At 39.2% G+C, this 26,200-nt stretch overlaps 2 protein-coding genes across 2 annotated transcripts; one reads left to right on the top strand and one right to left on the bottom strand.

Moving 5' to 3' along the window:
* Positions 1–4,880: 4,880 nt before the first annotated feature.
* Positions 4,881–11,584, top strand: LOC126371313 (uncharacterized). Its single transcript, XM_050016617.1, has 3 exons — positions 4,881–5,432; positions 6,686–6,755; positions 10,538–11,584. The coding sequence occupies exons 2-3, from the start codon at positions 6,686–6,688 to the stop codon at positions 11,275–11,277; spliced, it is 810 nt and encodes a 269-aa protein (XP_049872574.1). The 5' UTR covers positions 4,881–5,432; the 3' UTR covers positions 11,278–11,584.
* Positions 11,585–12,617: 1,033 nt separating this feature from the next.
* LOC126371343 (ataxin-2 homolog) lies at positions 12,618–23,473 on the bottom strand. Its single transcript, XM_050016650.1, has 4 exons — positions 23,372–23,473; positions 18,433–18,575; positions 14,593–14,730; positions 12,618–13,451 (listed from the first exon to the last, which is right to left on the bottom strand). Exons 1-4 carry the CDS (start codon positions 23,372–23,374, stop codon positions 13,112–13,114), a joined length of 624 nt encoding a protein of 207 aa, XP_049872607.1. The 5' UTR covers positions 23,375–23,473; the 3' UTR covers positions 12,618–13,111.
* Positions 23,474–26,200: the final 2,727 nt, after the last annotated feature.

Here is a 26,200-nt window from a genome sequence, read left to right as displayed (position 1 = left end):
TTCCGTTGTATATTTCCTACTTTTAGGGTGATTTTCGATGAATAGAAATAGCTCTTAAAATAAAGATTTTATATGCTGCAATATTTTTTATAAAAATATCTCCTTTCTACAGAAATAAATAACTCCTATCTCATGTTTTAATCGATAATAGCTCCTGTCTTCAGAATCAAGCATGAGTTTTTTTATTTAATGGAAGATGATGGAGGTTGATGGATGATGATGGGCAATGGGCATGGCACGAATGTGTCTTTGTTTCAAAAATAAGAGATGATGGACCCAAGATCTACTTTTTGGGGTGATTCGATCACTGACACTTTTCAATATTGAATTATTTTTTTCCTAAGCGTGTAGCTCGAAAACGGGCGAAATATCAAAAAAATATTATATTAACAAATTTGTAGACAATTTAATGTTCTTTAAATTAATATAAAAGTTATTTTCTCTAGGACGCATCGTTTTTGAGATATCAGCGAAAAACTCAAAATTGGTATCTCTGACCTACACCCATTCCGCAACACAAAACATTTTTTTAAAGACAGTTATTAATAAAAATTGTTTGACAAGTTAATTATTTGATATTGGATAACTGGGTTATTTATAATTAACTTTTTGTCAAAAAATTCCCAGTTTTAATTTTGGAGAGAAATTTAGAATAAAAAGTGAGAAGTAAATCGAACGACCAATACCATACAAAAATATCGATATTTTATATTTTTGTATGGTTTGGTAAACATTAAGTTACGGAAATGACACCATGTAAACGTGGGAATTTTTACTATGTTAACTCCATAAATAAGGACACATTCAGGAATGTGTTCCGGAACACATTCCTGAAGAAAAATCATAGGATTCCTCCCACATAATCTACAACCCCTTTATTGACCGGGCTATTGATAATGATTTTAATAAGTACCTACTTGTTGATCTCAGTTGATTATTGATTTAATAAATATATAATTCGTACTATATTGATATTTTTTTAAATGCCAATTAAAAAACGAAGGTGCCTACTTTATCATGATCAATAAATAATTTGTTAAACCTTGTTTAAGATCAAAGTTTATTTTCATTAAAAATGCTAAGCGTAGCACTTTCTTTAAAAAAGCTGTCGTTTCAGTATTTATTAAAAACATACGATTATTTGTTATTATATTGCATGCTTTATAATAATTTACAGTTAAATATTTACTAGTTAAATGTTGCGGCATTGCTTTATAATATCTCCTAACTTGAACATAATTTGAAATTCATTCAAAGCAATACATCCTATCTTACAAAATCATGTATAATTTACGTTAGTTTTATAATTATTGTTTTTTTTAATTATTAATAGGTTTTTGAAGCTACAGTGAATAGTTTACAAAGAGAAATAAGTCAAAAAATAGGAATTTGAAGGATTAATTGCAAGTGGAAAAACCGTCTAACGTCAAAACTTTCGACCCAACACAGAAACCAATAGGCTCTAACTTACATTAACTTTAATTCCTCTATATATACAAAATTAATATTAGTTTAAAAAAATGTCTCTTGAAATAACAAAACTACCTTCAGAACATGACGTCGCGCTATAATTATTAACAAAAAAGTTATTCAGTTTTTTCCTCCTCCTGTAAAGTTAGGTCTGTGTAAGATAGGAGTATTTGCTTCTTCCCCGTCGATATCTTGTTTTTCTTGCCCGGCTGGTGGTAAGGGACGATTTGGTGGCTACTGACGACTGGCTCAATAAATAGTACCTCTATAATCTATCAATTCGAAAGAAAGAAGAATAATATTTACAATGCTGTTTCTGATTCATCAAAAAAGTCATTTCAAAAAGTGGATATGTAGATTATGGCTAAATAAAGATAATTATTACCTATTACGATAAAAAAATTCTCAAGGTTCAAGAACCTATCAGCTTTAAGGAAACGGAAATACTAAAGTATTACGACTGCAGTAATTATCAGGTAGAAATTTTGCATTGAGGTAGATGGAGCGAATACTTACATAAGTATTTCTATATCCACAGCCGTAGTTTATAATATCATAAAATCAGGATGCGAAAGTGACTGCGTCTGTTTATTTCTTAAACTTAAACCGCTGGGCCGATTAGGATGAAATTTGGCACTATATAATTCGAAACCCAGGAAAAATAAAGCACCGTCCACAAGACGGGACGGGCATATCTATGTAGGTACTCTTACCTATCAATTTCTTATGTATATACCTACTTAGAGTACTTAGGTAGGTATGTTCCAAAGAAAGGTTTCATATTTTAATTCAAAAATATCTTTATTCAGTAGGTAACATAGTTAAGTACACTTTGAATCGTCATTTTTTACATAACGAACGCCTGATCCACCTAAAACTACTGCAGTTTCTCACAACCTGTATAGCCGAGGAAAAGAAGCTGTACGAACAACCTCGGCACAGGGCTCCAGACCTTGTTTTAAAAAAACATAAAGTTTAGACTCTTGAGTCCTTATTGCGACAAACTGAAGTCCACACGGACTGAGTTGCGGGCGGAGAACTAGTGATAGATATACAGGGCGGTATATCTGGTGTAATTGAATCGATCGAAAGTGAAAATAGTATGTCATTTTCCCAGCGCGTGCGCACAGCCGCCAACATCCGGCACTCCAGCGCACACATGCCTACTTCGGTACCTATTCTGAAATTAAGCTACATAGTCTTATACGGAGATTCAGAGTGATTAGTATTACAATGCTTGCTAGATGCGTACGTTTACACTAAGCCTGCTTGCAAAGTTATTTGTATGACGCTATGTTTGTGAAGCAATTCTTAAAGTATTAGAATGTTACGCTATTGATTTAGCAGTTTTTGCGAAGTTTAACAACTCCCACGGCGACTAGGAAGCCGCGTTGGCGGTTTTGTTGTTAATTAGCAATTAATGTGTTCCCATTAGATTGTCGTCAATTGATAATATACCTATTAACATATCACTTTTCTTTTGCGACAGAAATTTGAATTGTCTTGATAACTAGGTCTGTTGACATAACATAGCTTGGCAGAGCATCACGCTTGAATTCCCAGTGGGGTAGGTAGAGGTGTTTGTTGTAACATACACGCACTCCTCGTCCAGAACGTAGGTTAGGTAGACATTTAGGACATTTAGGTTTAGATATTAAATAGGAAACTACTTTAAAACTTTCTCGACAGTTTGCATACTTACTTTCCAGCTTACTATAGTACCTATTTATATCGGTGATAGCAGGTATAACTAACTATCTATAATTATTCTAGGTATAACTGGAATTAGTACGAACTTAGAGTACGAAGCATATACCTACCTATTCTACCATACAACTCCACGGTGATGCGGATTGATAGAGTAGTCAGCAACATGACATAACATAGTAAGCATCACGGCTATGTCCCCGAGGGACAGGCAGAGATGCAATTAATATACGGTCACAAGCATTAATATGTATACACTTTGATACCATGTCACATTAACTTTTTTACAAATTGAACTACAGGTAAGTCTCACTAAATGTCAAATATGTTAGTGCGACAGAGTCCTAAAGTGGGTACATTATATTGCTCATGACTGTACATACACCCACTCTTCGCCAACTGTTTAAGTCCCATGTGTACCTAATAGGGGCGAGCCTAATGCCACTCACCGGACACGAATTCCAGAAATCACGTGAATTATCTATGATTCAAATTCAGTCGAATTCAGTGGTTTATAACCCGAGCCGGAAATCGAACTACGTTACGCGTTTTCCAAACAGGGCTATCATGAAATTCGGGGATATTTGATAGTAGGTACTCGTACAACTCATTGACTAGGTGCTGGAGAAACATCGATCCGGGACCGTATTGAAAAGTTGGCTATATTTTAGTGTCTCAAGGATGCACCATAGAAGCTCTAATGTCATGTCACAGTCAGGAAAGTTCGTGTATTTGTGTATCTCAAAGTACAAACTATAAAAACAACCATATAGGTACCTAATCGGTAGGTAAGTGACCTTTACAAGCAGGCTGGAAGCAAGAGCAACTATTGATGGAAAAAGAACTTGCAGACTTTTTTATTACCTACCTCCTTATGAGTGAAGACACTATACTATTCGTAGGCACCTACACTTCACCTACAAGAAAAATAACACAATGTTATCACATAATTTATCATGTTATTCATGTTCAAGTAATCATACGCATTCACATACTTTTTGCACTTATTAAATGGCAACATAACTCCTTCCTATTAGTAAATATATACCTGTATCGCCGTATACAAACAGAAGTTTGGTTTTATTGCTTAAGTTTTTGCTCCATTTAGTTTCCTTCCTGGTCGCGGATAACTGGAGTGGGCAGTCTGGTCAGTCCTGGGCTGGGCGTGCTCGGCGATTGAACTTGACTTTCCCTGGTAATGCTGACGGGCAGACTCATTGATTCACGCCCCGCTTTGCTACGGCGAATAGATTTATATTATACATAACATATACAGCCAATCTATATAATACCAGAGCTTAGAACAAGATATTTTTTGACGTGACTATTTGTAGATTTGTCGCAGATGGCATTAACGATACTACCGGTTCGCGCCCAACTGGGCACCCTCAGGCCTGATGTCTTAAACGTTGTTTCGGGGAGAGCCTTCAGCGCTCTCTATTTGTCCGGCCAAAAACAGGATGGGCGGATGTGGTCAAAAAGGACCTGTTCTCGTGCAATGTCTCCGAAAACGACACGTCCGGTAGAGCGAAGTGGAAGAGAAAAAGAAGAAGGCAGACCCCACCATCAGATGGAAATAATAAATGCCAAGGAGAGAGAGATAACATATACAGCCTATATACCTACATTCCACTGCCGGGCACTGGCCTCCTCTCAATCAGCTGGGGCATATTCCACCACGCTGCTCCACTTTATTATATATACTTACTTATTTAATTTATATATTTTAGTCATTGTGGTTCTATGTGTCAATCCTGTAGGATAAGTTTGATCCCCGGTGAAAGCTGGATCCGCTCTTAAGCCCTGTGCACGATGAGGAATCTGGTTTACTAGTTTAACTGCTGGATGACTGCTGAACTTGTCTCTTCTCTCTTCTGTAAAATAAGAATATTCCACCAAGATGTCCTTAATAGTAGTTGCACATGGGTAAAGCCCGAAAAGCGGGTCGAGACAGGAGCGGGATTTACCTGCTTCAAAAAAAAATCTTTTAAAACATTCCCAAACTCGGCTCGCTTGTTCCGTTTTCCCAACTCCGTTTGCAGTACCATTGAAGCTTCGTCGTATCAAAGCAGCGCGCGACAGAATCGTCGCGCGCGCAACTCCTCGATCTGCGCGTGCGCCGGGGATGGCGAGGCGAGCTTATAAAGTGTGGTGGCGGCGCGCGGACCACTTTCATTATCATCTCGAGGCCGCGGGGTTGACGCGGGCAAGTGGGACATGGTGCTATAGACGGTTCAATACAAGTTTTTGTTAAGGTAAGTCTTTGTTTATGTTTTGTGATGGAAAACATTGGTGGTATCTTGGAAGGGAAACCGTTAAGAAAAATGAAACTCCTTAATTTGCCATAAATGTAAGTAATAGTAACTAGTACGTGCTAGTACTAAAGTGGCTAATGTGGTTGATTTTGAATTGGTAAGTGTAAAATACCTACTTACTTAAATTATTTGTTATATACTTAATGTAATGTAACTTTAATGTGAAAAATGGTTGTTTTTGTTTCGAAATTTGATTAATTTGAGAAAAGAATGGATAACAATGCGGTTCGTAGAAAAGATAATTTAAAAAGTAACCTAAAGCACATTGTAATTAATTATACTAAGACTTAATAAAAAAAGGTGTGATGGTCTAGTGATAAAGGCTCTTCATTTTCCCGGCGGACCGGAGCTCTTCTTTAGCGTCAAATGATGCATCAGTTTCGAAACTACGGAATTGAATTGGTGTATGTCGTATTTAATGCTAGAAAACCCTTTAATGCTATTATGCATTATAAGTTTATTTTTCCTATTTCTTTTTTAATTTTTTGTATTGCTTCATACCGCGCTCCAATGCATAAACTTCTCTCACCCTAAAGTTGCTTGGCAGAAATCGCTGATTAGCAATAAGGTCGCGTTTATGATTCTCTGAGTTTATGATTTTGTGCAATAAAGAATTATTTATTGATTGATTGAAGATCGAACTTGAATGTAGGTTAGGTATTCTAATCTAAACATAGAGTAACACGGACCTCCGCTAAACGATCACCTTCCGATTCACTGCGCCCGCGATACTTACTCAAACTTCATTAATCGACTCCAGTCAACAATGCAACCGCATAGCTATCAAGTGTTAAATTATTTTATATTTCTTCCTGTAGTTTCTTTTTCACCGTCCTGTTTCTTAAACGGGGAGCGCCGCTTCGAACTCCGGTACAAAAAGTTGTTAATTTATCTTATGTGCAGTTTTTCCGTTGGTCCCAGCTATTAGCCGTAAAAACACCACCAACCCGCAGTGGAGCAGCGTGGTGGAGTATGCTCCATACACCCTCCGGTTGATTGAGGGGAGGCCTGTGCCCAGCAGTGGGACGTATATAGGCTGTTTATGTATGTGTATGTGTGTATGCATGAGCAGTTTTTAAGAACATCGTTGGCTCGACCATTGTTAGGTGGCGATACGGCTCATCACCTGTCGCGTTGGTCTAATAGAAAACTCTTATGTTATGTGTTTGAATAGGTCTTTGGTTTGAATACAGATGCAGTGGTCGGCATTGTGCGTGTTGGTGTTGGCAGCTGGCTGCGGCGGAGCGAAGCAGACGGACTCAGGTATTGTAATCTACCCTGCATGATTATATTGCCTGTTGATACCCTTTAACAGTCTCCATGGTCTAGTGGTTAGAACGGTTACAGTCCCGGGTTCGATTCCCGTTGTGCCCATTGTCGAAATCACTTTGAAAGACTGTCCTTTGGTAAGGACATTGCAGGCTTGAATCACGCTTGAATCAAGCTCGAATTACTTTTGTCCGCAATAGTAAGAAGATTCCGTGCTTCGAAGGGCACCTTAAGCCGTTAGTCCCGGCTATTAGCCGTATAACATCTCCACCAACCCGCAGTGGAGTATTTTCTATACGTCTTCCGGTTAGGGGAGGGGTGGGGGAGGGTTTTGCCCAGCAGTGGGACGTATATAGGCTGTTTATGTTATGTTACTCATTATCTCCACTAAACGCTGGGAGGACCTTGCTGTTTAAAGACCTGAGTGGCGTCACTGTGTCATAACAGGGGTGGCCAACTTTGAGCAAAATCGTCTGAAAGAGCTCGACGAAAAACTCCAAACACGCAAGGATCGTCCCAAACCCACCTATAGCTACACCTTCAACTCGGATGGACAGCTATTCTGCCTCCAATGTGACCGGGTTTTCAGAACAAAGTTTGGCTTTGCCAGTCACATTCGAGCGCACGAGAGAAGAGACTGAGGTCGCCGTTGTCGGATACGACAAGGAGAACTACTCATTAGCGGTTTCAGGGCTAACACAATCAGAAATTAATTTTAACACTTTCAAGGACATAAATGGGTCTTTGACGTTTGATTGATAATAAGTAGTTTGACATATGTATGTGTGAGACTAATTGAGAATTATTGATTGATTGATTGTGACGTGGAGTCGAGACATCACCTCGTTGGTGTATAATATTAAATTGCATCACAAGACCAACTTCTTTTTTCTTGTCTTTACCTCATTGCTGAGGATCATGGTTGTATGTGATATTCCTCCACTGGGTTCGGTTCTGTGCCATATGCACGGTCACGAGCATTAATATTGTATACACTTTGGTACCATATCACATTAACTTTTTTGACAAATTGAACTGTAAGTCTCACTAAATGTCAAATATGTTAGTGCGACAGAGTCCTAAAGGGTACATTATATCGCTCATGACTGAGCCCTATTGCTCATGACATGAGCTCTTTGTATAAGGCCCCCAGCTACCATCTTGACCTCGTCCAACCATCTGATCGGCGCTCTTCCTCTGGCACAAGACCAATAGTAGAATAATATTTCACTGAGGTTTCTCGTTTACTTCATTGATGTAGTTAACATCTGCGCACCTTAATATATCCTGCGTACCTGACCGCTTCCGTTTACTCCATCATAATCAACATATTGAGATTTATAACATACCAACACGCCTGTATCCTTGAAAGAGTAAGCAGAGGTGTATTAGTATAACCTACACATACTCCTCGCCAGCTACGTTTAACACGTTCGCTACGTATGAACCACATATGAGGCAATAAATTTGAAACTCATACGTGCATGACCCATATGTGGGGCACTAGGGAAAATGGGAAAATCCGGCGGCAGGCTTTTCAGACTGTTTTTTTTTCTTGCCATAATGTGTCTATGTATGATAAGCTGCAAAAGTCCAATCAGTTTCTTGCAAAGTAATAAATTAACTGGTTGCACTTAAGACCTCCTGGTTACATGTCGTTTCTGTAATAGACCAAAACACCTACAAAAACATAAATTTTATAATAAATTATGACAAGTAATGGTTCATAATTTCAACACTGTTTACCAATCCGCGGAGGTGCGTGTTGCTCTATACTGTTTACAAATAATTCACTGGGCTCAGTGACTGAACTTTTGCTCTTTGAATGTACAGACACTCCAATGTGTTTATCGAAAAAAATAGTGCTCGTGAGGGGGGGATATATAATTTTCAGCTACATAATGAACGTGTTGAGTCCCATGTAATAAGGGGCGAGTCTTTTGCCATTAACCGGGGACAAATCTTAGAACAATGTAGTTACAACGCAACTGAGTCAATATCCTGTCACGTACTACCATCCGGTTCTTTACTACCGGAACGGTATCAGTCTAGTACGTATTTATCCGGTAACAACCGCTTTCCGACGGATTTTAATCTAGCGTCATACTTCCCAGGAAAATGTCGATGTGATGGCAAAATAATTAGACTTGACCGTTTTATGATTACTGTTACTGACTTCCTAGTAAGTCCGTAGTTTGGTTGTTTCTGATTTTAAACAATATATAAAAAAATACCCGTACAGAAGGAAAAAATCTCAATATAAGACTTGTTCCTGTCAAATAACAAGTGAAACCTAACCACCATGTAAGATTGGGCCGAACAAATAGGAATGTTGAGCGCTCTGAACCGGTAAGATTAAACGTAAGGTAACTCGGCTTAGGATATTATGTTTATCTGAGTTCATGGAGACAAATAGTCCGAATTGGGATAACTACGATATTTGATACTGCACTCTTCAATGCAATATCAATATTACCGTCATCGTAAGGTTGTGTGCTTCCGTATACAGGTGTTAGTGACATCGTAATGAATACTGAGGGGGATGATTCAGCTCATTATTCTGAGTGAATATTAAGTGGAATTTTCTGCCGGAAAATTCACGATAATAAATAAATTTAGTGTTTTTATTATTATTTTCAGTTCCATACTTTGCGATGGAAAATTCCTCTTGATATCAATTCCGAATCATGGTGTAAATCATCCCTCAAAATTTTCGTTACGATGTCACTAACACCCTGTATACACATCCTGTAGAATAAATCGATATTGCATTGAGGAGTGCAGGATCAAATATCATGGTTATCCCAATTCAGACTGTTTGTCTCCACCTGTATGTACTCTTATTCAAACTATTGTTTGGACCTGTAGTTACGTCATACCACATTCTTCTATCGTGTGGTGAAGTGGAGTACCAACCTCATCACCCCTGGTGTCAGGGTTACTATTGAGCCGCCAAAGGCCCCTGACATGACTCATGGTAACAACTACTACCACATTATTATTCCGCGATCCAATAGCTACTATAAAGTCGAACGCTGGCTTCAAGTTCGCAATCACGAACCCACGACCCAGCCATTGACCTTAATTTCCCACAAGTCTATCTGCATTACGTCTTATTACGCAAAACGTTAGTTTTCTTTGCAATTGGTCAAATCATGGTAAAAGCAGCAACTTTAATGATTACCAAGTAATGTTTGGTCGCGGGAGAAAACGAAAGTGGCGACGGTGCTGTGGTGATACTGTCTGGCGATATGAAGTCTGTCTCCGCTTGTCATCGTAGATAAATATGTCGTGTGTGTGATTTATTTATACTTCGAGTAAACTTCAATTTTGTTAAGCTCTGACGGAACAAGCTTACGTAATAGGTATAATAGACTCTGTTAGCAAACTACCAATCATTTCTGGCATTCGAAGTACTTTTCAATTAGTTACTTTCATTAGAAGCTGTTTTTTTTGACGTGACGGCATCAACTACTTGGCCGGAGAGTTATAAGCTAGAAAGTGTAATGATGTTCATACATTTTCACAAATAAATGACTAATAAAGATCCGATAGTAAAGTTATGCTTTATTGAGACGACCTGGACTCTTTTGAGTCGGATCGGAGAGAGATGGCAGACAGGAAGTGGAGGCTCAAAGGGAAAACAAGGGCCACTCAGGACCAGCAGTGGGACAATCCAGACTAGTCCAAACAAAAAGTTAATCATTACGCGTGCTTGTCTTTCTGTAGGTATTCTACGCCCTTGCAGTTTGCTGATTTGTTGTTTACCATTCCAGGAATCTCTCAGTTCTGGACGGACGATTACAAGGTGTTCGACCAAATATACGGGAAGACATCGGACAAGGACATCTACGGAGCGACTCTTCCGCCCAGCGTCAGCCAGGGAGTCGTCAAGCTGAAGGAAGAGGCTTCGGACAAGAAGGAACGGTTCGTGGAGAACCGTCCCGAGTACGACCTCGATCACGTCGACCCTTACAGCTACGGCAATCGCTTCCCTTCCGTCATCACCAGCAACACCTTAAAGAAGCTCGTCAACAAGAAACCAATCAAAACCTCTTCCAAGTTCATACCTTTAGACTTCAAGCCAAGCATAATAAGTCAAGAAACTGATCCTGAGACGTACAACTATTTGAAACATTTAGAGTTACTTCAAAAGCAAAAGGGACAATTAACCAATGTTGGAGGCTTCAAGCCATATCTGACTTATTCTGGTCCAAATCCTGAAGATACCGAGGGTTTCAAAAGTATTCAGGATATTTTAGAAGCTCACGAAGCAAATAAGGGTAGGAATAAGGAGAACGATGATGTCGATGATCAGGTGAAGTATCTGACTTACGGAGGATCTAAAGGGAGGAGTCAGAGTAAAAAGACAAAGCCTAGGCCTCCTGCCAGTAAAGGGAAGCCTGTGTGTGTATCAGGGAGGTGCAGGAAGAGGGCCACCAACACGTACAGAGGGAGAACATATTTGACTAGACCGATTTTGAGGAAGATCAAACACAAGATTATCAGTTATTAATATGTGGAAATGAAGGTTTGTAGAGATAGAGGCACGATTGCGGGAGCGAGAATTGGTGTAAAACTGAGGTATGAAAACGCAAATATTAAGTAATGTTCCCGGCTCTCATTGCCACTGCCTCTGAGTAAAATAATTTATTTGTCGATACCAAAAGGTGATTAGGATATAATATATAGGTATTTTAATAGGCTTTGTAAAAATAAGCAACGCAATATTACATTAACTCGTAAACGTGTTATAAGTTTTATCGGCTAAGCATTTTAAATATTGGATAAATATTTTGAAAACTTATAAAGCGCCAGTACAAGATATAATAATATGAAGTTTATATAGTTGTTATATAAATTTTCAATAGGTAGATACTTAGGTAAGGTATTTATTTGTATCATTTTTTACAATCACGTAAAACATACATGATTACATTACAGGTGAAAAAATATACTTAAGACGGTTATGATAATAATTAAGTTAGGTATAAGACCCACCAATTGTTAAATGTTAGTAACTTATTCGTTGAGATTGTTATTTTGTACCCCTTTAAATCGAATAAAGTGGATTTTTTTTAATGCATTATTATGATTTATTCCTGTCCCTTTACGATGTTTGGATAACCTAGCTCAAAGGAGGAACCAAAATTATAAGGTTTGGTACTGTATTTACTTACCTCCGGTCCGCCTGAGGTCCCTGTTGCTCTATGCTACTTACCTATAAAACAATCCAGTATACTTTCTTTGGATCCGACGTATTTTTACCTAGGTATTTTTTTAATTGCCCAGGGATACGGATGAAGATCTCAACGGCTGCAGAGGCGGAGATCCTGCACAAGCCTAAACCAGTGGTTGTCGAATTTGTTTTCGAATTCATGTTTGTATCATAAATGATTATCACGTGCTCAGCGGTGAAGAAAAACATCATGAGGAAACCCACATTCCCGAGAAATGTATTTTTGGAGGTACGTGTCCTAACCTGCATTGGGCTCGTTTTCCCTTTGCGGGTTGGAAGGTTAGACAGGCAGTCGCTTCTGTAAAAAACCGGACCTGTCAAATCTTCAGGTTAGGTAAGCGGACCCTGTGGAAAATGGGATAATGCTAGGGAGATGATGATGACCCTCCTGCCCTTATCCCACTCTATGTGGGGTAGGCACAACACGTATTCCTCTTCCATTCATCTCTGTCAGTCTTATTCTTAGTACTCACACCTTTCACACACATCTCCTTTATATACAATCCATCCAGTTTCTTGGGTCGTCCCCTACCTCTATATCCATCTTTAGGTTAGGTAAGCGGTCCCTGTGGAAAATGGGATAATGCTAGGGAGAGGAATAAACACAATAAAATAAATATTATAAAGTTTAAGATAATTTTATTAATCTTATAACAATTTTACAATAAATAAATCTTCTTAACTTAATTTTCGTAATCAAAAATAAGTAAAAAGATATAGGATTTACTGCATTATCACTCATAATTGTAATTGAACAATAATTATTTAGAAATCGTTTTGTAAATAATCAAATCATTGCGTCCTCGATTTGATTAGATAGAGAACGATTTTAAGGTATTCCACATACTAATGCAAAGATATATGCAATGGGGATATTGGTTGCATGCGATAATACTGTGATTATGATGGTATTTTAGGGTTCATTTTCAATTTATTTTTAATCCGAATACTATACTTCATCCTTTGCTCGGTCTAATTATTATATTTTGATTACTTATTAGGTTCTTACCTGTCATAGAGGTCTTTGCATTCATATCGCGTCAAAACTCGATCGAATGAGATGTAAGTGTCTCAGCCTATCCCACAGGATAAGAGGCGTTTAAGAGCATGTTCAATAGATGAAGTTAGGGTTGGTGTCACTCTGCCTGCCACCATTGGCGACGGGGTTGGCGAGGTTTCGCGATTTTCGTTTGTTTTCCTCAATACTTTGCAACAGGAATGGAGGGGGGTGTTGTGACTGGTGTTGCTGAACTTGCTGCCACTGCTGTTCCTGCGTCTGCTGTCGGTTGTGCTGTTGCGGGAGCGTGTGTCGGTCTTGCACGCGTTCCTGTTGCATGCGATCTTGCTGCACGCGTTCTTGTTGCGTGCGATCTTGGTTGATGCTGGCCTGTCGCTGCTGTCTGCTGTCCAGCTCACGGGATAGCTCCTCTACGAACTCCCCACCCGTCTGCCTGGAAAATTTACTGGTTATAATATAACATAACAAATAAATACGCCCCACTGCTGGGTATAAGGTATTTATTTATAAACTACTTAAAATTTTACATACGGTTACGGTATTGTGACTAATAAATATGACAATAGGCTTTCCAACTAGTCAAATCAGTTACTTTTTACTACACGTCAAAACATGAACCTAGGTTTAGGGAGTCGTTTGAGAGGAAAATACGTACTTGAAAAAATCATCGACCCTAGTGGGTCGATAGCGATAAGCGCTGAATGAGGGCCACGACCACGTCGGCGAGGTCGGCGTAATCTGCCACAACACACCGTATTTTTTGTCGTAAAATAGTTAGTACCATTTTCTAATTAATTAATCACCCATCATTGTTTAAAGATCATGTAATTAATTGGCTTTCGCATCAAAGCGCTCATTGTTGAAGTGTAAGTATGGTGAACCGTTGGCTGCATTGTGCGGCAGGCCTGCGTATGCGCACCTAGTGTGATAGACCTCTAAGGAAATAAAATAATCATCCATACATTGACTTTTTGCGAGCCTTTTTAAGGAACTACGATTTTCACACGTTTTCTGTCTGTCTGTCATGCATCGTGTGTCGTCGGAAGTAAAGGGAATGAGGATGTCCGTATAGGTATTACTGTAATTGTATGAAAATGTGTTTACTGTGGGACTTTCTGTGTGGAGATTGTTGTGTGCGGATTCTTGGAAGGCAACTTAGACGGGTTTTTGTCAAATTACTTAGAATGGAGCTAGATTAATGATAGGTAGATATACGGCCTCTGTGGTCCAGTGGTTGAGCGTTGGTCTCATGACCAGGAGGTCCCGGGTTCGAATGCCGGTGGGGACATATAAAAATCACTTTGTGATCCCTAGTTTGGTTATAACATTACAGGCTGATCACCTGATTGTCCGACAGTAAGATGATCCGTGCTTCGGAAGGCACGTTAAGCTGTTGGTACCGGTTATTAAGTTACTGATATAAGTATGTAGTCGTTACATGTGCCTAGTCAGGGGCTTTTAGCGGCTCAATGATAACCCTGACACCAGGGTTGATGAGGTTGGTAATCCATCTCACAAGCCACACGATAGAAGAAGATTATGTTATGTTGTTGATAAATATAAAATGTACGGACCGGTCGGCGTGCGCGCCGCGGGCACTCTCAACGTCGTCTGCATTGTACATGGAGAACCCTCGCTTCGCCAGCTCCTCATTAGGGGAGATGGCCGGGTTGTGGAACGCGTGCTGCTGCTCCGAATCCAGCTTCAGCTTCCTGGAATACATCCACAGGATATATATTACTACTAGCTTCCTGCCAACAACATCCTCTGCGTGGACTAAATTGCCTTACTTTGAAAAAGTGGCTGCCTAAATAACATAGCAAGAGCCTGGAAAGGGCTCATTCAAGTCTCTCTCTCTATTTAAGAGCTGCGCTCTTGTCGGTGGAGGAATCGCATTCAAGTAATTCACCTTAAAAAGACATTTTGTGACATTTGCGGATATAAAAGTGAGTATTACATTTTAAGATGAATTGCTTCAATGCGGCATTGTAAACCCCCAGGTTTAAAAACCCGACCTCGTGAGATCTCGTCTAATTTTCCGGGATCAATCCCGAAACATAATATGACGAGTTCCCATTCGAGATTGACGGGATTGGGCGAATCTCCTTAAGTTATACTGATTGTTTTGATTATGCTGATTTCCAAAGAAAACTTAATTGTTTACTTAATTGTTTACACTTTAAAATATACTTAGTTGCAATAAAAAACAGCCTATATACGTCCCACTGCTGGGCACATGCCTCCCCTCAATCAAAGGGGGTATGGAGCATAGGTATAGGGGTATAGTTGCAATAGTAACACGGGAAAAAAATGAATAAATAGACATAAATGCGGTGGAACCTGACAGAGGCCAGCAGTAACTGTCAGTGCTATTCAGAGGCGGAGGACAGGTGTCCTAGTATGGCTTTGTAATAGACTACTCTGGGCGCCATCCCACTCGCGTGGCTCTTAAATTGATGATGATGATGAAATGCGGTGGACGTAGAATGCGGATTTATCTATCTCTTCGTGTAGGTAAGAGGAATTTTAGTATAATCTGCATGTACCCAGGCATTTTATATGTTTATAAAACTTACCTACTGGGCGATATCCTGAACTATCAAATTAGAAAACTAAAGTGGGCGAGTTGAGCACTTTAGATCACATACAAAAACTTATTAAATGTCAAGACTTGTATGTGCATTGTGTTGGAACTAATCCAATTAAGACTGCTGCGCTGAGCTGAACAGGGGGCCTAAGTAGGCCACATTTGCACATAATAATATAAAAGTGCGCAAAGCCAACAAATGTCAAATAGCAATATTGCTACAATGTAGCCTTTTCAAGTTTTCAAGTGGATAGATACCTAAATGTCTATCTAAGCTGAACATTTATTTGCAAAATTATTTTATTCTATTTACTAAATTCAAACAATACTGTGCAAAACAAGATTTATTTAATTTAAACTCAGACAAAATACTTAACAGACGACAATTATGATTAGTATATTATTTACAATGTAAATATGACTAGAAACTTTTACGATACACCCTAAAACTTTCACGTAATACACATATTTTTGTCAACTTCATTACAACTTCACGATCTCTGATTTAAGTTCTTTTTATAATAAAAGTAATGTTTAGAGTTAAACCAATAAGGGACAATAACCTACTGTTTTCTGTAGACCGTTAATCTATAGACAAAGACATTCAGTTAGCAAAATATTAGTAGAAAAACGAAGTCTGAAAACGCGACTGAAGAAAAATGCTATTTCTTCTATTTGATATAAAGTTGCCAAGTGAAGACCACGTCAACGCCTTTTTTGCAAAATCTCATTCTGGTGTGATTTTTGGTAACAAAACCACACAATAGACAAGCTAGTTTCAATCTACCTTAGTAAAAAAAAAAATGTAGTTTTTAATGAAGGACTTCCCACCAAAAGCAATATAGATGGCGCTGTTCAGATTTAACGTGATAATTACCTATTTTTTCAATCCTCGGGCTACATAACTATTCATAAATAAAATGTTTGGAATTGTTGAGTGAATGTGTAAAAGTATTTGATCCTTTGATGCCTGTTAGTACTGTCTAATGATATATAACAATAAAAATATTAATGTGTAGTAGTTTTATAGTTCTTGTGATATGAATATTGTTTGTAACGCAATGGATATATATCTGTAATGTTGCAAATGTAAGTGTAATAAATAAATAATAGCAACGGCCAGATACGGATCAGATACGTATAGAGTGATGCTACCTATATTGCTTCACGTTTTTTGATCAGAATAATGGGCGTAATAACAAGGGTCATGAAGTATGGGTATCAAGGGTCAGGGGGTTGTCCGAAAGTAAGATGATCCGTGCTTCGGAAGGCACGTTAAGCCGTTGGTCCCGGTTACTACTTACTGTTGTAAGTAAGTAGTCGTTGCATGAGCCATGTCAGGGGCCTTTGGCGGCTCAATAGTAACCCTGACACCAGGGTTGATGAGGCTGGTATCCCACCTCACAATCCACACGATAAGAAGAAGACAAGGGTCGTCATTTATACACAAAAACAAAGATAGAAGTTGCTTATGTTAGCCATGAAATTAGAAGGTTCAACGAAGGAAAATCTCTACAGCGCCACTTATTTTTATTTTTTTGACAACGTAGCCTGTAAAGTCGCTCATTGGAATGAAACTAGCGAGTGCGTCTCGACGTTTTAAAAAAAGTAAAAAGTATAAAAGCGCTTACAAGGTTTTCACTATAACACGAAAATACTTTTTTGATTGTAGGTTAACTACTTACAGGGGGGTTAAAAACACCACATCGAAGCAATTCATATAAAATGTTGCAATTCGACATTTGCGTATATAAAAGTAAGTGCGCAATCCAAACAAATGTCACAAAAAAAAAACAAATATTGCTTTTTCAGATGAATTGCTTTGATGTGGCGGTTTTAAACCCCCAGGTCGCTGCATAGTGTACGGTGTTAAAACGTGCGCGGGATGCGGTGTAGTATAACACCCGTATTCTAAGATGTTCATTCGACTCTTCCTCCACTCGACTTTTCCTCCACCCGACTTTTCCTCCACCCGACTTTTCCTCCACTCGACCCTTCCTCCACCCGACTTTTCCTCCACCCGACTTTTCCTCCACCCGACTCGGCCTCAGTTGAGCATTTTGGTATTTTAAGTTTACATTTACGTCCTTCACTTGAGGACTTTCGTACTGGCGTCGAGCATTATCATACTGCCAGCAAATAGGAAATTAATGACGTCATGCCTTACTGAAGTAAACCCGGGTGATTTTGAGCTGAGTTCGAGGTCTTCTTTAATGTCGCCTCAACTGAGAACGGAGTCGGGGAAAGGACGTATTCCACGCAGAGCATCAAAGTTTAGATCACCATAAGCATCATTATAATACTGTCTAGCACAAATCAGTCAAGTTGATGTCCATTTTTTTTCTAAATGTCGCCTAGACAAAAAAATTCTGTGACTGGAATAATTTAAGGCTGAATTCGCAATATTATTTAAAAACATAAACCCTATTATCAGGTATGGTTAATAAACGTTCTAGCGATTTTATCGATATCTTTCATTTAATCAAATACACCCCTAGCTACAACACTAGTAGCTACTTGTCCGTTGGTGCTCTACGTGGAATAATTTTGGTGATCCAAGAATTGGTGATCTAAGCTATGGTGCTTTGCGTGGAATACGTCGAGGAAAGCTCGAGTTGACATCTTAGAATATCTACGGGCGTTAGTGCATCCGTGACGTATACATTTTCTAAGGACCAATATTTCCAAAATTACCTAATAAAGTACTCGGCCCATACATCCGCATACAAACGTTACGCACGCGACCTTTGGTAGCAAAGACATTGTATTGGTTTGACCTAAACATCCTAATATTTTTTCAAGAAACAGGTTTAGAAAAGCCAGTCACTGTATGTGCACGGTGGAGCGCTGTTGCAGGTCGTCGATGCGCCGGCGCAGGCGGCCGACTCGCATCATCAACACCGCCACCGCCACCACCAATGCCAGCCACGCCAAGGTAAACACCGTCAGGATTATCACCATGTCTACCTCCTGTGGACAAGAAAAAAAAACATTCTTATAACACAAAAGCTCATGACTATATATATAGTATATATACTATGTTTGTTGGACACTGGTTATCATATCTATCATAAGTAATCCATAATCGGGCACGACTATATTGATTTTATGTTATTTTGTGTGTATTTTGGAATTTATCTTATTTTCTGTAATGGACAAAAAAGGCTATTAAGATATTCTCAATTGGGCTAGGCAGAGTATCACATTCATCGCAAGATACTACTACCTAACCATGCTCCATGGAGATTCTGTTAGACCAAATATGTAATGAGCCGTATCGCCCTCTTAATTATTATTATTATTTATTTAATTTTAAGATAACATAGATCCAATTGGTTAGTAACATGAATAAAACTTAAAAGATAATGTTAGTAGCGTAGGTGGTAGAAAAAAACATCATAAAATTTCGTTCCTTTTTACGAGTATTTTGGCCCAGTGCCTCATAATAGGGGAGTCATACCTGGCCGCGATAGTTTTAATGGTTGAGCCAACTGTGTCAGTGAAAATTGCACTTAAGGTAAATTAATACCCAACTCATTGGTGCAAGTCTGGCACTGGAGATCGGACCAGACCGGACCGGATCCGGCCCCCGTTTCGAATCACAGAGGACCACAGTTAATGTATTATTTTCTAGCTCATCATGTTTGGACGCTTTCATTTTGAGGCAATCTGCGGTTTTTCCCACTGGTCAGACAAAAATATCTGACCAACGGGAAGTTTTGTTCCCGTTCGTTAGGTCTACTCTGGGTACCTTTGTATACAAAAAGTTAATATTAAATAGATAGATTTTTGTAATACTAAAAAGGCCATGTAACTCAAATATAGATTTTATTTACAACGAGACACAAAGTTGATTGTTTCATGTTTGTTTATATTTTCCTGTTTATTTCGGTTGGTAAGTATCGTCGTTGGTTTAGGCCAAAGCCAAGTCGCTAAGTCAAGGCCTGCATGGTTAAGCTATCGCACGGTAGACGCACGATGTTTATATCTACGTAGACAGAAACCGCAGTGTCCATGAAATTGGTTAAATCACACGGTATTTGTTTCTATCAAGTATCGGGTGAATGCACAACCCGAGAACCCCCAGGTGCGATTTGAAAACTAATATGATTATGCCAACAAAAATGTAAAATAGTATTTGTAGTTTTGGTAAAGAAAACCAGTGAGGAAACTTCCACAATAGTATGGTTAGCTTGCAACCACGTAGGTTCAAATCGCCTGAATGATGTCATTATCACTCGCCTAACGAATAAATTGCCCCGTAAAAATTGCCAGGCGACTTGTAATTTTTCATTTTATCAAACAATGCAACAAGAAAAATAAATGATTCACCTTTTGTAATGTAATGTAGTTTTGATGGGAAATGTGAGTGATTTGTGTAAAGTTAATAGAAATATGCATCACAGAAAATTACCTACTTACGAATGATTCTTGGAAATGTTATGTTGCACAGTCATGACATTAGCTATAGATAGGTATCAGGGTCCGCTTACCTAACCTGAAGATTTGACATGTTTTTTTACAGAAGCGACGGCCTGTCTGATATTCGAACCCGCAAAGGGAAAATCAGCCCAATTCAGGTTAGAACACATCTACGTAACGGATTTCTCGGGAATGTGGGTTTCCTCACGATGTTCTCTTCACCTCCAAGCACGTGATAATCGTAGAAAATCCAAACATGAATTCGAAAACAAATTCGAAAATCATTGGTTTAGGCTAGTAAGATAACCCGTGCTTCGGAAGGCATGTTAAAAACAGTCGACCGCGGCTACTAGATGAGCCTAATGATCTGTGGCGCTACCCATCACGCAAAGGGTTTTAAGGGTTACTCTAGCAAGTCACTACATGAGTCTTGTCAGGGGCCTTTGGCGGCTCAATAGTGATGGTTGATTAGGTTGGTCTTTGATCTCACAATCCACACGAGAGAAGAAGAATCAGCAGCACAGAAGATTTTCTTCTCATTCCTAACCAAGAATGACAAACATGAGTTGATAAAAATAACATTGTTAACAAAATAAGAAAAATAGTGTCTTATCGTCGACGTGCGATAGTGTATTATAGATAGGATATCTCCAGAATTTACGACACAGATCTATATCGACAGGTTGAAGATAATTCTAATGCTGGAATTACATTCCTTGGGTTTGTATAGGTATACTCCAAATATAGTGAGATCCTTTACAATAAGAGAGATTTTTTTTTTATTAGTCATAAATGACTTACCGGAAGTAGTCCATGATTCGGGCTGTTTATTATTTGCAGACGATTTAAAGGTATACAGGGCTATTAGGGAGGAAACGGATTGCCAAAAGTTACAGAAAGATATTGGCAGAGTGATGCAGTGGAGTCTTGACAACAAATTGTATTTCAATATTAATAAATGTAATATCATCACATTCACAAGAGCTCTAAATCTCCACTAAATTATGACTACTCTTTGGGTACTGTCATATTGCCGCGAGTAGAGGAGATCCGTGACTTGGGCGTTACCGTATCGGCAGATCTGACTTTTAAGTCTCACATTGTCAATATTTGCAAAATTGCTTTTAGAAACTTAGGTTTTGTTCTCCGACAAACCCAAAATTTTAACAGTATAGCGGTGATTAAGGCTTTATACAACGCACTGGTACGCAATAGGCTAGAAAGTGGCTCAACTATATGGAATCCTCGTGAAGCCAAGTACATTTAAATGGTGGAGAAGATACAAAATAAATGTGCAAGAGCTCTGTACAAGAAAATGTACAACGTGTATCCTTTCTACCCCCTAATGTATCCAACACTGTTTGTCTTGGGAATGGTAGGCTACTGCAAACTAGAAGTGAGGAGGAATGCCGCCTTGGTTTTATACGTCTTTAAGGTATTTAGAGGAATGATTCATAACCCTCAGATACTGGAATCGTTACACTTGAGAGTGCCCAGAGACGCGAGAGAACCAAGGCGGAGACCGCAAATGTTTCGGGTGCAGCCCTCGAGAACAAACATGGGGGACTGTGCTCCTGTCACTAGGGCGTTGCACTACATTAATGATATAGCGGAACGTAACTACGAAGTTGACTTATTTACTTGTTCGGTGGTGAAATTCACAGAACGGTCTCTAAATTATTTCAGTGGGTACTAGATGTTATGTTGTGTGTGTGTTCATACTTTGTTTTATAAAATATTTAATCGCATTTATGTATGGATATCGCATTGGGTATACCTGTAAAGATATTGTTTAAGAATTATGGAAATAAATAAATAAAATAAAAAATAAAAGAGCAATAATAACCCTGACACCAGGGCTGATGAGGTTGGTAATCCGCCTCACAACTCACATGGTAGAAGAGCAATAAAAAGATAAAGGCAGTTTCAGGACTTCTCTCGTGTGAGTTGTGAGAACGATGACTGACGACCTTATCAAACCTGGTGTCAGGGTATTCGTACTTTTTTATAAATATATTTTTGACCAACTCTCACTTCCTTAAAACTACTGCAGCTTCTTAACGTGTATAAGTCCCTAACCGACGCAAAGTAGAAAAACCTCGGCAGAAGGCCGTAAACGTTCTTAAAAAATATTGGAGGTAGGTACCTAATGCTACACCGACAAGAGGGTGGCTCTTAAATTGATGATGATGATGTACCTAATACAGCTTCAGAAAATTAATCACAATGTTGAATGGAAAGATGTATTAGATTTTACATTAGCAAAATTATAGTTTATTTATAGTGCTATAATGTTTATTTTTATTGTACCTATAGGGAGTAAAAAGTATAGATATGACCGAAGATGAAATGAATACAATAATTGTCTAATAGGTATTAGCGTCTCTCAATAATCATTATAACATACCTACTATAGTCAGTACTAAAACAAAAAACAATACATTTGGGAATGGTAGGTTGAATGAAAAAAAAATAATTTAGGAATGGTAGGCTGAATGAAACGGTGTGTGAAAGAGAGAGCGAAGAGTGAGCGGGAGAGAAGAGGGGAATGCATAATGACTGGGAAATGGCGGTCAGTTGTTTTTGAGTTGAAGACATGTTGAAGATGTAAAAATTGTTAACAGTGGAAAATAAACACGTCAGCACACAAAATATAATCGTTTCCATCATGCCTCGTCCCACATACATAATTATAGGTACAATGTTTCCTATATAAAACATAATAATACCATTAAGGTATATCCATCACAGCTCATAGGAGCTCGGTGGCGCAGCGGTAAATGCGCTCGGTCTGCGATCGTTGAAGTTAAGGAACTTTCGCAAAGGCCGGTCATAGGATAGGTAACCACAAAAAAAGTTTTCATCTGGAGCTCCTCCGTGCTTCGGAAGGCACGCTAAGCCGTTGGGCACTGGGCCCGCGTGATGGTTTAAGGCCCGTTCTCCCTACGCGGTTCCATCCATAGGGAAGGCCCGTCATGCCCCTGCAGTGGGGACGTTAATGGGCTGATGATGATGATGATGATATCCATCACAAGGTGAAGTAAGTACTCGCGCCTCACCGAGCTTTCTGTCAGACCAACGTGATAGGTAGTGAGCCATATCGTCGTCTACAAGTGTGTCAGTGAAACAATATTAATAATAACTTGAACTCATTTAAAAGTCAATTCTAAACCATATCAATGAATATTGACACGACGCAATAAGCATTTAAAACTGTGGTAGCACCTATTTCCGCTGTCAATTACATTATAATACAAAACCAACCCCTGTAACTCAATATTAACAGTCATTTTCAACAATTTATTTCCTTCCTTATATCATAAATGGAGTGTGATAATGCTCACCATATTTTGAGGATTCTATGTATGTGGACACATGATTTAAACGAATGCGTCTACAACGCAAGCGCGACCGGTACTCAACTGACGCATATCACTAGATTAGCCTGCTATCGTACTGATATGAATGACACATCTCTCCTTACAACTTTATCAGTATTTTCCTTTATGAATTAGGGTAAGGAATAAATAAAACCCACATTCCAAGAAATATTTTTGGAGGTATGTGACTAACATAGCATCAAGCTTGTAACTCTGAAGGGGTAGGCAGATATGTATAGTATACATGCAGTAAAGGGGTTCGATTCCCGATGGGGACTTATCACAAAAATTACTTTGCGGTCCCTAGTTTGGTTAGGACATAACTGGCTGATCACCAGATTGTCCAAAAGGAAGATGATCCGTGCTTCGGAAGGCACGTTAAGCCGTTGGTCCCGGTTAATACTACTTATTGATGTAAGTAAGTTGTCGTTACGTGAGCCATGACAGGGGCCTTTGGCGGCAAAGCAACTCTGACACCAGGGTTGATGAGGTTGGTGTCCTCACAACCCACACGATAGAAGGAGAAGGGCCTATTGTTTTTTTCCCGGGCACAAATCATGGAGACCACGTGATATTGGTTATCTATGATACCCATCGATATAGCTATCCGGCCTGTAGCGTATTGATGCGGCCGCTTAAGTTAACAGGCGACATGCGGACTCCTGTAATTTAGTGTTATTATATTGTTACGTGAGGAGCTCGGTGGCGCAGCGGTAAACGCGCTCGGTCTGCGACTGTTGCAGTTAAGCAACTTTCCCAAAGGCCGGTCATAGGATGGGTGACCACAAAAAAAAGTTTTCATCTCGAGCTCTTCCGTGCTTCGGAAGGCACGTTAAGCCGTTGGTCCCGGCTGCATTAGCAGTCGTTAATAACCACCAATCCGCACTGGGCCCGCGTGGTGGTTTAAGGCCCGATCTCCCTATCCATCCATAGGGAAGGCCCCAGCAGTGGGGACGTTATTGGGCTGATGATGATGATATTATTACGTATGGCAGGCAAAAATAAAATATCCTGCGTGGATCATATATCCAGCTGAAGCAAACCAAGTCTCTGCCGCATCCGTCACACAATGCAGCTCGGCTATACCACCTGGGAACCGGTGCAGAGGGCACTCGTTCACTATGTGAGATATGGTTTGATCCGGGTGATCACATTCACAGTATGACGACTCCTTTAAGCCCCATTTATGTAGGCGATGGTTTGACTTTCCGTGGTTGGTCCTACACCGGTGTAATTTAGTGTTGTGGACACATCTCCCTTATTGCTTAAATGAAACTCTTACCATGTAAGAACGCTCAGGGGTTTCACGTGGCAGCGGACGTTTCTTCCAATTTCCTTTTTTTCTATTTGGCCAAAAATCCAAAATATCTCCGTTCGATTCAATGTCCATAGCACTGAGTACATACTTAGTAAGTTATCGAAAACATCATGTGACGGTCTCAGTCATTGTAAAAGTCACATTCGTCATAAACTGAGTAACGAGTTGATAAACCAAAGAGTTTTCACAACAGAATGTTGTCATTTAAGAACATTTATACACTATAACTTAAGGTTAGGTATAAGTACCTATTTTTTACTGTGGCCCCATTATGTGCTTATTCTCATCCCAAAGATTCTTTTTATCTATTTCTTTCATTTTATACGAGACAGGATAGGTAGGTACCATTTTTCTCATTCTTACGCATAGCACCGTCCTTGTCTTGATACCTATGTTGGGGGGGATGCGGGTGCTGGTGTAAGAAAAGTAAGAACTAGCTTATTTAGTCAGATGTTTCAATGATATCCTCATCATCGTTATCACCAGCTCATTAACGTCCCCACTGCTGGGGCACGGGCCTTCCCTATGGATGGATAGGGAGATCGGGCATTAAACCATCACGCAGCCGGGACCAACGGCTTAACGTGCCTTCCGAAGTACGGAGGAGCTCGAGATGAAAACTTTTTTTTTGTGCTCACCAATCCTATGACCGGCCTTTGCGAAAGTTGCTTAACTTCAACAATCGCAGACCGAACGCGTTTACCGCTGCGCCACCGAGCTCCTCCAATGATATCCTATTAAATATAAAATAATGTCACATGCAATTAAAACGTAGTAAATTATATTCTGTTTGCACACAATTACAATATTCGCGTTTCGATTACATTTAAATAGGTACGTATATCTTAAGCGCAATAAATCAATGCAAAACAAGTGTTAATCCCTTTATCGGAGAGGAAACTGATATACGAGTATTTAACACGTTTATATTTATGTAAGATTGATAGCATTAAAGTAGATCTAGATAAATACGGGGTACTTACATGAAGTCACGTCTGTGATGGCTACTGTACTGGGGAAGTATCCAATACAATCCGATGCTACTCCTGGCAATTTGAGTTAAATATTTGACATTCAATGTAGCTTTTTACCCACGACGGAACGGAGCAGGTATATACAGGGTGTTAGTGACATCGTACCGAAAACTTTGAGGGATTATTCAGGCCATAATTCTGAGTTGAATGAAGAAGTGGAATTTTCCGTCGCAAAAGTATGGAACTTCTCCGACAGGAAATTTCACTTGATATCGACTCAGAATCATGGTCTGAATCATCCCCTTCAGTATTCGTTACAGTGTCACTAACACCCATACCTACTTGTATGGCTACTGTATGTACTTGTATGGGGTGTAAGTGACATCGTAACGAATACTGAGAGGGATGATTCAGGTGATTATTCTGAGTTAATATCAAGTGGAATTTTCCATCGCAAAAGTATAGAATTAAAAATAATTAAAAAAACTATAATATTAACAT

Source organism: Pectinophora gossypiella, chromosome 12, assembly GCF_024362695.1.
Source record: "Pectinophora gossypiella chromosome 12, ilPecGoss1.1, whole genome shotgun sequence".
In the NCBI taxonomy this organism is placed as follows: Eukaryota; Metazoa; Arthropoda; class Insecta; order Lepidoptera; family Gelechiidae; genus Pectinophora; species Pectinophora gossypiella.
Note: the sequence above shows the minus strand (reverse complement) of the source record. Positions and strands in the feature narration are given on the sequence as shown.